At 30.0% G+C, this 12,078-nt stretch overlaps 1 protein-coding gene across 11 annotated transcripts in view; it reads right to left on the bottom strand.

Annotated features, from left to right (window-relative positions):
- Positions 1-2,173: 2,173 nt before the first annotated feature.
- LOC118203462 (myosin heavy chain, muscle-like) overlaps positions 2,174-12,078 on the bottom strand; it is a 60,656-nt gene continuing 50,751 nt past the window's right edge. For 9 of the 11 annotated variants that reach the window (XM_085819230.1, XM_085819233.1, XM_085819232.1 and 6 more), the window contains exons 36-42: positions 11,540-11,780; positions 10,438-10,759; positions 10,194-10,325; positions 9,515-9,754; positions 8,376-8,576; positions 6,178-6,333; positions 2,174-2,565 (exon numbers count right to left, since the gene is read on the bottom strand). In XM_085819230.1, coding sequence (XP_085675356.1) covers positions 2,446-2,565; positions 6,178-6,333; positions 8,376-8,576; positions 9,515-9,754; positions 10,194-10,325; positions 10,438-10,759; positions 11,540-11,780 — 1,412 coding nt within the window. In that variant the 3' untranslated portion in view covers positions 2,174-2,445. Of the gene's footprint in view, positions 2,566-5,219; positions 5,300-6,177; positions 6,334-8,375; positions 8,577-9,514; positions 9,755-10,193; positions 10,326-10,437; positions 10,760-11,539; positions 11,781-12,078 lie in introns of all 11 variants that reach the window. The other 2 variants (XM_085819236.1, XM_085819237.1) reach the window with 2 other exon arrangements.

Genomic DNA, 12,078 nt, shown 5'->3' with positions numbered 1-12,078 from the left:
AAGTCCAACGAACGCTATCGACAGTATGAAAAGCTGAGCAGTAACATTTGCTTCTGTAACACTAACTTTGGTTCTGTAGCACAAAAATTCGTTTCGCCATGCAGTTTCCAGCAGACGAAAAATGTAGACTGGCAATGGCCGATTGCGACTGCCACATTAATCGAATTCTTCTGGCGGATATGACCTTTTTATCCCGGCATCGATCAGTCGTTCCTAAGTTATTGTCGGCATTCAAACAATACTGCTGCAATTAGTCCTCTTTGCCGCCAGTGGCACAAAAATATCAATATATGGTACCAAATGCTTGAACATCAATTTAAAGTTACGTCGCTCATTTACCTAGCCTTTCATCATAGCAGACGTCAGTCAAAACATCATAGGTGCTGACTTTGTTATAAGATTAAGCTTACATACCGATGTTTACATGCCGAAAACAACCGTTTAATTGGTTAACGGTCAAACAAAATTATATTCTTGTGGCAGACTATCCTACGATAATCCGTTCAATACCAACATTCATATTCTGGTCGGTAACTCAAAATTTGACTAAATTCTTGCCGATTAAGCTGAATTCAAAAACCCTTTGCAAATTTTTGATAGGACTGATTTATTGCTTATTGTTCTGTTTTATTAAATATTTTCATTTAATATTTGTTTTCCATTTGAATAAGGAAGTCGAGTTGTTCAAACCATTTATTTTTAAATTTATAGTAAAAAATGCAGTAAAAAACTTAGAAGAAATTTAAATGCCTTATTTTTTTATGGCTTTTTATGGCTGTTTCGCATGAAAGTGCTATCTCGTGGTATCCAATTATGAGTTTTATTCAATTAAAAAAGCAGCTTTCTTTTGATTGTTATCTTGAAATACAGTAACTCATGCCTGCTCATTGCTGTCTTCCTTTAAGAATTACAAACATGAGCACAGAGGCAGCTGGAATGTCCCGTAGAGTAGGGTTTTAAATTCTTAAATTATGTTCCTAATTGAATTATTGTGAAGTTGTGCGTAGTAAGAACTTAAATAACTGTTATTTTGTATAAGAATGAACGTTTTTATAAATTCATGCGGTAAGTGCCACCATCTTCCCGTAGTGTGACGAAGATCCTTCATATTTAATAATGGAATGGAATGATCTCTATTTTCCAAGACTATATAATTGTAATTCTTAGGGACAACTACTTGCTTAATTACATTAGTAACATTTTTTTTGTAAGAGGTAAAAAAAATTGATCTGTATACCACATGACTTCTTTGCACGGAATATTAAATTATACGCATTTTTCCTGTATTTTATTTTAAACTTTATTGAACTGAATTAAATCTTTGCGCATAAAACACAATAGACTAAATGCACTCTTTAAAACTCACAATATTTATTTACCATAGCGATACTCTGGCACTATGTTCCCTTAACAGCGTTACATTCATGTAGATTCTTTATTATTTAGTTTATTCGTATATAATATAGGGAGATGATATTTGGTGGGAACAATTTAAAAAGCGATTCGACGCAAAATGCCATTTTCAGCCTATTAGCCCTTCTGGGCTGACGGCCGTTTGAACTAAAAAAAGAATATTAGAGCTGAATTAAATTTATCTAACTTTAAAAGGAAAATTAATTATTTGTTATTAATGCAGTCGAACCTCGCTTAATGAATACTGGCTATTAATGGACAGTTCCTAAACTCCTGATTTCTCGAAGCAGGAGATCAGTATACTCCCATATAACAGAAAAGTCCCGCAAACAGGCAAAATTCACGATCCCGTGGATTTCCGCTAAAAGGAAATTCATTTCTCTCTTATTTCAATTTCTTTTCTTCTGCCTTCATAAATAAAATTTAAATCACTGGGAAAATGTTTTAAACAGTCTAGACAGATCTACTTTAAGGAAGGCAAGTAAAAAAAAGTCTTACAAATTACGAATTTTTACTGCTTTATATGTGATTGTAATTGGAAATTCATCTAACTGTTTTATTTTTTATCATTTCTAAATGGTATTTTTTATTCTTGAAAGTAAGTTTCCACAAAATGCCTCATATTAGTTTTAACGGTAGAATATAACTCTGAAAAAATGATAATTATATGTGCCTTATACCTTCATTGCAAAACACTTTACTTTCTTAAAATATTTGTCTGCTTCAAGGCTTGCGTAATTGCTTTTAATAAACACTCTCATTTTTATGTTAAATGACATTTTATTTTCTTTGTGAAAATACATTGGTAAATAATTTTCTAAAGAATCTAATATTCAGGATAGAAGACAGTACATAAGGAGAGCACCAAGTTGAACACCACTTATTTAAATAAAGACCATATTTTCTTGTTCACATTAAAAGTTGCTTTATTTCTTTACAATTAAATAAAAAATGAGTTGTTATGGAAGTTAAGAATTATTTTTATGTCTTTTGCTTGCTAAACATATCTTCAGTGCAGAATCAAATTGTGTTTCAATGGTCGCTGTCATCCAAATATTCACGAGAACTGAACTTCATTGGAGCATATAAATTACGGCTGAGAGAATGTGGCAAGTCAGTGAGATTGTGTTTTGACTGGAATCTTGAAGGTGGCTGAAAAGAATAAAACATTTTTAAAATATTTATGTAGTATTATTTTATTTTTAGTTACATATTTAAATTCACCTATTTGAAAGCGTTCTGGTAACATGAGGTAGGAGGTAATAAATAAGAAATAATTTTAATATTTATTTTAAAATAAGCATATAATAAACCAAAAGTTCGGAATTATGTATTTACAATCAGCAGGAACAATAATTATAAAACTTTCACAAATATAAGAACTTAAAATTATAAGTTATACTAATAAATATATACTGGTTAACATGTCACTATAAAAGAGCCATAAATTCTCCAGTTTTAACTAAAATATTTAAGAAATCCTAGCTTAATCATGTGTTAATGCTCTGGAATAAATTTTTAAAGAAAGAAACGGATGTTATTCCTTCCTTACCTGGCTTAATTTCATTGACAGTAACATCTTTACCTGGCTTTATAACCATAACAATTTAGTTTACTAGCTTCGAAGGCATTGCGGATTTCCTCGATTTCCTTGTTTTGAAAAAGTCTTAAATGATTATACAATGGAGTCCGAACCGAAAGCTGTAGGATGTCTCTACCACCACGATTTGGCGATTGGGTCGCCTAATCCTCAATCGCCCTTTAAAAGGGGCAGTATATAAGGTATTTTCTGGGAGTATATATTTTTTCCCTGCTTTCTACATGCCTTTGTGCTGCAACGGTAGCACACTCTGCGGGTATTCGAGAGGTCCAGGGTCCGAGTCTCGGCCTTGCTCATTTTTCATATCTCCTACTTCAAAATAACCTAACCACTCTCCGTTTATTGCAACAACAGAAATGTTAAATTCAAAACAAGTTTGAAACAAATAATATTCAAGAAAGATTTTTCAACCTTTTTCAAAACCGGTGAAATATTTTAGTAGTACCCCATTGAGTGGGTATTAAAAAATTGATACTTTCAATTTAGAAAAATTTAAATTAATGTGTCACAGAGGCTTTATTGAAAAAAAATTATTACCTCTAAAGTAAAAACGTTAAAAGAATAAAAATGAAAAATTTTAGTGAAATCCATTAAACTTGTAGTGTATTAATTAGTTGCTAATTATGATAATTTTCATTTTAATGAAGCAGAAAAGATTTGATTACAGCTAATTCTTTTATATTTTCTTATAGTTACTTATAGTTACAAGCTAATTCTTTTATATTTTCTTCCGTTTCAAACAAATCTGGAACAAGAATTAGATTAGGTACGTAAAATCTACATCCATCTGATTAAAAGAAAATAGTTAGGGAATTTAGTAAACTGTAATATGTTACTTTAGAATAGCCGCCTTAGGCTAATTTTTCTTTTGTTTGGCTTGCCTAATAACAATGATAACGATAGCTGCGGCAGGTGGTCGATTGCCTTCCGTTTAGCATGTTTCGCTTCGTGAAAGCTTACGAATAAACGTTGTCTTGAACTATAGTCTCAAATGAGGTGGAGGATAAAAAGATGGACACGCGGTGATGAAGAGACGCGTCACGATTGTGGAGGAAAAATGAGGCAAGGTGAAAAACTTTGAAGTGTTATCGCACACGAGAGGGGTGTCATATCTTAAAATAACAGCTTGTAGGAGGCTTTGTGAATGAAATCCTTCATTCTTAAATTAATTCATAAATTAATTTATGAAAGAAGAATGTCTGAAATTAATTTTTAGAGTAAATTTAATTTAGGAAATAAATATTCCTGCAAAAAATAACTTCCGAGTTTTTCCCCTTTTTATTTGTAATGAGAGGTTGTAAATATCAAAACACATATTCAAATGTATGGAAATTTATTCATGCCTAAATGAACCTATTAAACATCAAAGAAAGTGGCAAGAATGTATTTCCGTTTCTTGTACAGTAAAACTTTATAAAAGTTTTGAAATGAGTTCAAAATATTTTTTTTCATGCATGTCTTTATTAAATAGTATTAATGTGAGTAGTGACTTCAAACTGCGCATTAAATTCACACGTGCATGCAGTAAAAATTCCAAATATTTACGTACGTGAAATGAGAATAAATCTGAAAACGTGTCTTTTACATTATATAAAAATAATTTAGATAAATATATAAAAATACCTCGAAACCGAATTTGAAATTTAGTGGTAGAGGCTACTGATTACTGCGTATATTCAAATTACTTTTTTATTCTAGAACGTAGGAGCTTTAGATTAAAGGGTCACAAAATCGCATCATTGCTTCAAAAGTGATATTAAATACTGTACTAGTAAATTTAAGTAGCAGGGGATAAACAAATATGCATTACTTAGTTTGAACCTGGTTTGAAAGCTTCTGTTTAAAATTTTAAAAATCAGTTTTACGATATTGATTTTCTTAATTTATTGATACGATATTTAGTTTGTATTCGCCTTTGAGGCTGAGGTAAAACATACGCTGTGTAAAGACTGTATCTAGTTTTTTATATTATTAAAAATTAAGAGCACATTCTAGAGATTTATTTTGTTTATAAGTCACACTCCTATGTTTGCGGTTAAAAGTAGCTAATTACGCAGAGCATATTAGAAGCAAATGCGTTGTGTATCACATCTAAGTTTTATTTTGATGATTTTATGCAGTTTTGATTTTATGCAGGCAAACTTGTTATTTCAAAGCCGTTATATCAATATTCGCAGAGCTCAATCAAATACATTAAAATTCTCACCTACAAGTAAGTATACACCAACTGTCAGATTTTTATTCATCAGATGCTTTAATTTTGCGAGTAACAGGTTTCACAATAGGCTATATATAAAATAAAGGATCAAAATTTCTCATATATAATAATCTCACTTGAGTAATATTTAAGGAGAAAAACAAAATCTAAAATTCATTAAACACTGCCTTGAAATTAATGCATCTGTTTCAGAAATGAATAAAATAACTTTTTATTAAGAAAAAATCGGAAATCAAATAGTTGAATATCTTTAAGTTCTGAAACTAACAGAGCTAGTGAGGATAATTGTATCATAATCTTATAAAACTTGAAATAATTATCAATTTATTAAAATTATTTTAACTAAGTAACGATTGAAACGAATGAGAATTATGCCTTATGACAACTGCTCATTCTTTAAATTCATGTAAACATGAAATACTGCATAGATTTGTCGAATTATAAATTTTTTCTATTACTCAATTTAAAGATAAAATCCGAAGACCTTTATTAATATTGAGCTTTAATTTTTAAAGTTAAAATAGTAAATTCTCTTAACAACGATTTTATTTATTTATTTATTTATTTTTGGAAGCCTTGACTTTAAAGCTGTTAAGTTATCCATATTGCCCTAAGATATTAATCTTCGTATCGTATTTCTTAAACTTATATCCAGCATTTTAAAATCCGTAAATCTAAGTTTTATGCAGCTTTAAATTAACTAAAGAATGCTTTTTCAGGGAAGGGAGGGATAGAACTTCTAAATTTATGCAGAAAATTTAATTCTTTCAGTTCTATGTAAATATATTTTTTATTATACATTTGCGATTCTTTTACAGAGCTTGTTTTATAATTCCTCAAAAATTTAGCTTTTTCTTCTTTCTTGAAAAATTACATATTAAAATCGGGAATATGGGAAATTGAATAAATTTTAATACTAGAAACTATTTAAGCTTTAAATACTTACACCAGGGCTGATTCCGCGACCAGATGATACGGAGCTTCGGTTTTTAGCCCTGAGTTTTGCAAGGGCTTGTTCAGACATATCTGCTCGTTCTTCAGCATCTTCGAGTTCTTGTTGCACTTTACGATACTTTGCGAGATTCAATGCCGCTATCTCTTCCTATAAAAATTAAATAAAAATTAAATTAAGCAAATAAAATATAAAAATGAATGAATTAAATAAAATAAAATGTAAACATAATAGTCATTAAATTTGTTTATCACGAATTGTTACCAGTGGTTAGTAGTCAGAATTCCATTAAAGCAGCAAATTCATTTGTCACTTTTGAAGTAATTGGAAAATTTAATTGTATTAATTTAAAATACTTAATCTGCAGTTCATTTGAATTAAATAACTATCAGTTTTATTTTTGAAATTTCGGAGCATATCTCGATCTGAGACAAATATAATTGTGTCTACATTTTAAATTAGGATTAAAAAAAAGAAAAGGCCTTCCAGATGAAATGAAAAGAATGGAAATGAAATAAATAAATACCTTTGAAATTAAGTTACATTTTAACTGATTAATTATGTATATTTAAAGAGCTAAAAATATACAGTCACTTAAAATGCAGCCTATGGATTTCTAACAGCAAATGTGTACCAGGCACAATTTTTAACAATACTAATGTTGTAAGGATCTTAAGTTGTAGTAACGTTTATTTTATTTTAAAACTTTACTATCCTCTCTATTTTCCACTTCCAGCCAGAATTAAACGCGTTAACTTGTTTTCTTGTTTATGCAAATTGTACTTGCTAACGCCCAAGTATGTGGCCAAGTTGTGGCTTTTTGCCATGAGTCAGAGAGGGAAAATGAGTCGCCTTGCCACTGCATTCCGCACCAGTTTTCAATCAGCTGCTGTCTGCCTTTAAGGCCAGAGGTTTAGTCCTCTTGATATTTAAAACGTATTGTAGTTTCGGCAGTGTGCGTACTACATACGTAATAATTTAAAAGGCCAGTTTTAGCGTTAGACCATTGTGTTAAACTAGTTCAAAGTTAACTCTTAGTTTTAGTTAGTTAGTAGTTTTTATATTTTTACGTTCAGATCACAAGTGGTTGGTCTTTGTATCCCGAAGTGTGGAAGCGCCTGTATTAGTGTGGAAAATAAAGGGTAACTAAACCCTTCTCATCTTGTTATCACTTCAATACTTCTTAAGAGTATTGAAGTGATAACAAGATGAGAAGTGATAACAAGACTTGTAGTCAAACTCCCTGTCCAGTCAGGACACGTCATGTTTCCAAAACAAATTAAAAGGAATACAAGTCCTGATAATGTGTACGTTAAGTATCCTAGCATTCTATAAACTGAGTGCATTCATAAATGTGAACAATAAGTTCTGATAAATTATACATAAATATTTTTGTAAATATGACATAAGATTGCGAATTAAACTGTCATGTAAAAATTTTCCATACGAGATAAATTATAACAGTTAACAACAATAACAGCTGCTTAAGAAGTTTTATTTAGCTTATGTAAGAGCTAATTTCCAATAAGCTAAACAATTAATAAATTAAAGCAAAAAAAAAAAAAAAAAAAAAAAAAAAAAAAAAAAAAAGAAGAAGAAGAAGATGGAAGTGCATTCACTTCACGGAACCGTCAGAAGGCATATGCAATTGAAACCATTATTGACATCATAAGTGGAAATTATAATTGTAGGATTTCCAATATTTAAGGTTTTGCATGAAATTTTTTATCTTTTTTGCAAGGCTTCCATAAATTATTCAGTTCTGAGGTCCTCATAGACTTTTAGCTTTGTTTAAAATCGGTTTATTCATTTTATACTTTAGAAAAGACGAATAGATCAAAAACGAATACATTTTTTATACCTGACCTTTCTAGGATATTTAAAATTAGCTACACTATAAGCAATTCTGTATAAACCATGATTCCTTTTTCTCCTATTTACAATATGGTGTCTTTGGTTTATTCCTTGAAGTTAATAGGGACGGTTAAATAGTGGACAGAATTTATATATGAATAATTATTCAAGAAAATAAAGTTAGAATGCATGTTGCCTATACATATTTCCTAAGAAAATGCAATATAATAATTTCTTAGAACAAAGGTTACAACCTTCACGAACAATAAATATTCATAACAGAAATCATTCAGAACTTGTTCATATTCAATACAATTAATCAATTTCAGATAACTTACAGCTTCTTCAATTTGCCTCTTGTAGGTTTTGATCTTCTGCTGAAGTTTATCTACAAGGTCTTGCATTCTTTCATGATTTTTGCGATCTTCTTCCATCTGGAACTGCACTTCTTTAAGTCTTCTTTCGGCCTTACGGTAATTTTTGGAAGCTTCCGCATGCTTTCTATTTTCATTTTCGACATCATTCTCGAGTTCCCTGACCTGCGAATAAATCCTTTACAGTTGTAATATAAAATGTATCAGAAATTATATTTAGCAAAATATATAGTACAGAATTACTCTAACGTATTCTAGTATGCATTTTACTAAAGAAAATATATTAAAGTTTTTCCCATTTCCTTGTTAGGATCAGAGCGTTGAAACTCTCATTGCAATACGAGTTTTTACGTTTCGTTAGAATTTCGATTTTATTAATTGCTTGACATTTCTCAGTAGCTATGATGCATCACAGACGGCCTCAGTGGTCGAAACTACGGAGATAAGACACTTTTATTATTAAGGATGTGTTCTGGCCATGAATTTTAGACCGTAGAGGTGCTTAAGTATAAGAAGAAAGAAACTTCTTACTTAAGGTACTTGGATTCTCCAGAAAATTTCTTTTTACTTCAAATATTTCCATGGGCCAAACTAGATCTTCTTTTCCAACAGGCGAACAACTTTTGTTAACCATCATACCTTTCGGGTTTCATAATTTTCATTCTTTTTTATGTTTAATTCTTTTAGTGCCAAGCGAAAGTATTATATTTATGCGAAGAATAGTTTGAGGAATTTGTTAAATTTTGGGATAAAGCTCATAATAACCAAACTAAGAATGATATTTGTAAAATTCCAAAAGCAGCATATTAGGAAATAAAGAAAGAATAAAGTATTGCCAATTTGTGCTTGTAAATAACCTCACTATAAAACATTATGAATACCCAAAAACAATTTAGTTAATTCTTTTGCAATGAAATTAGACCATTTATAATGTTTTATAAATTTATTTTGAGTTCTCTCGCAATGAGAATAGAAAGTGCCATCGGATACGCACCGCTATATCGTCATTCGGCACTAAAAGGTAAAAATAGGGTACATGCGTTTTGAGTAATATTCCACTAAATATAGAAATCAATTACAATTTTTAAATTTCTTTTATTTACCTTTTGTTCAAGTTTCTGTATAATTTTCTTTCCGCCTTTCAAAGCAGCAGCTTCAGCTTCGTCTAACCTAACTTGCAAGTCCTTCATTTGTTGTTCTAATGCTTTACGCATTTTCTCTTGCTGCAAGGCATGCTCTTGTTCTGATCTTAATTCATCAGCCAGACGAGCAGCGTCAACCATTGCTTTCTTTGCCTTTTCTTCAGAATTCTTTGCTTCGTTAAGCATTTCATCAAGATCAGCCTATACAGAAAAAAAGTGTTAAACATGAATTTATGTATGCAATGTGTATTAAATGAATATTAATGTCCGAATTTCCAACCATTTTTTATTTATATCTCGTAATTTCTTTTATATATTTTCTTCTAATACATCTGGATTTTATTTGGCTTAAGCAAAATTTTAATACGTCTCTTGCTGATGTATATTTTACGAAATTCTGAACCTTACGTTATGCAAAGTGATTAACATTAGAAATTAATAATGAAAAATATTAATTTTCCGATTAGTTTTTCATCTTCTTGATGTTAGTTTTAGAATTATAAAGTAATATGAATTTTTTAATTTATGGCTAAATTACATATAAAGGAAGAATTCTATTACTTAATGATATTGTTAGTTAAATAATAAATTTCCATTTTAGAATTAAACTAAAACTCAGATATAATAAGTTATTATTTACGTGTAATGCTTGCATCTCGCCTTCAAGCTTTCTCTTCGCCATAGATAAGGAAGCATTGCTTGCTGTAAGTTCGTTCAATTGTTCTCTTAATTCTGCTAATTCAGATTCAGCAGCTCTACGGGCTCTATCGGACTGCAAAAAAAGGATATCATATTTAAAACTGAGCAACATTTAGCAAAGTAAATATTAGACAATGTTATTTATAAGCATTTTGCAAGTTTATAAATTTGGGTAGATCTCAAACCTGTTCCATAAGTTGTCGACTTTCTTCCAATTCACCATGCAGAGCATTGCAGTGTCTTTCAGACATTGCATATTGCTCTCTTAACTCATCTCTAGCACGCTGTTCTTCTTCTAATGCTGCTTGAAGCTCCTTTAAGCTCAACTGGTATTTCTTGAGATTCTTTTGTGCTTCTGCATTAGCCTTGTTGGCATGGTCCAAAGCAATTTCTAGTTCATTAATATCACTTTCCAATTTCTTTTTCAGTCTTAAAGCTTCTGCTTTGCCACGAGCTTCAGCTTCCAGGCTAGCTTGCATGGAATCGATTGCTCGTTGATGATTTTTTCTGAAAATATTAATTGTGTTAAAAATGAAAGAATTTCAATCATTAATAATTTTCAATTGAAAATCGTAGGATATAATTTTAGTTATATGTGTAAGAAATATTAAATAAAACTGACTTTGAATACATTTTTCCACGAATGACATCCACCATTTACAATGGAAGATAATAAAGATAATAATATTATATATAATACTAAAAAAATGTTTAATTATCCACCATTTATAATGGAAGATAATAGAATATATATAATACTCAAAAAATGTTTAATTATCATCGATAATTTTGATTTTATGCAAACAAAATATTATTTTTTCGTTTTTTTTTATTTAAAATTTTAAATGAAGATTTCAAAGAATGACAAAAGAGAAACTATTGTAAACATTAAAAGGAGATAATATTGCACTTATGGTCTATGAAATTTTTATTTGAAATTTGTAATTATCATCAAATTTGACACCGAAACAATATAATTATGCTGAACCAACAGATCCGTATAATGAAGTTCGTTGTTTTTTGTTTGTTGCTTGAAGTTTGTTGTTGCAGTTGTTTAACGTTATATGACTGCAGAAAGGATGATACTGAGCTTCGAATCCATCTTCAAACGAAATAAATATTTCATGAATTCTTAATTCCAAAAATATCCAAGAAAACATTCTCAAATTATACTTTCCCTTTTTGCACTCATTAAATTTTTCTTGTAAATATATAATATTATGAAGAAATTATCATTAATTCATGTTATGTATCTTAATAATTCCAAGTAATATTTCAGTTTCTTACCTAGTGTTTTCAAATTCTTCTTCTTTTTCTTGCAATCTTCTATCGATCTCCTGTCTTATTTGAGATAATTCTAATTGAGCTCGAAGTACTTTGTTTTCCTCTTGTTCCAGTGCAGCTTCGGCTTCTTCCAATGCAGCTTGCAGCTCTTCTTTCTCCATTTCAAGGCGCTTACGAGATTTTTCTAACTCATGGACATTTCTTCCACCTTCTCCTAATTGGTCCATCAAATCTTTAATTTCATCTATTTTATAAAAAGATCATTATTAGTTTTTGATTAAGAATGAGCAGAAGTTCAGTAATTAAAAAAATCTGCAGTTTTAAGAGGAAAAGTTAATGGTTAAAATGTAAAGTTTTTACTTCTTTACATGAAGTAAAAAAAAGTATTGTAATCGTGAAAATTTCGAATATCATATTTCAACAAAAATATTCATTTTGACTGTTCGTTAATCCATTTGGATGATGTTTTTGCTGCACGTCTGTACGTATGCACAGAGTAAATGGACAATTTTTTTTTCTAAAGCAGATTGTAAAATGGATTC

Source organism: Stegodyphus dumicola, chromosome 6, assembly GCF_044657685.1.
Source record: "Stegodyphus dumicola isolate Sdum_Otavi_A_Nest chromosome 6, ASM4465768v1".
NCBI classification, from domain to species: domain Eukaryota; kingdom Metazoa; phylum Arthropoda; class Arachnida; order Araneae; family Eresidae; genus Stegodyphus; species Stegodyphus dumicola.
The sequence above is the reverse complement of the archived record's forward strand: the minus strand, read 5'-3'. Positions and strand labels throughout refer to the sequence as shown.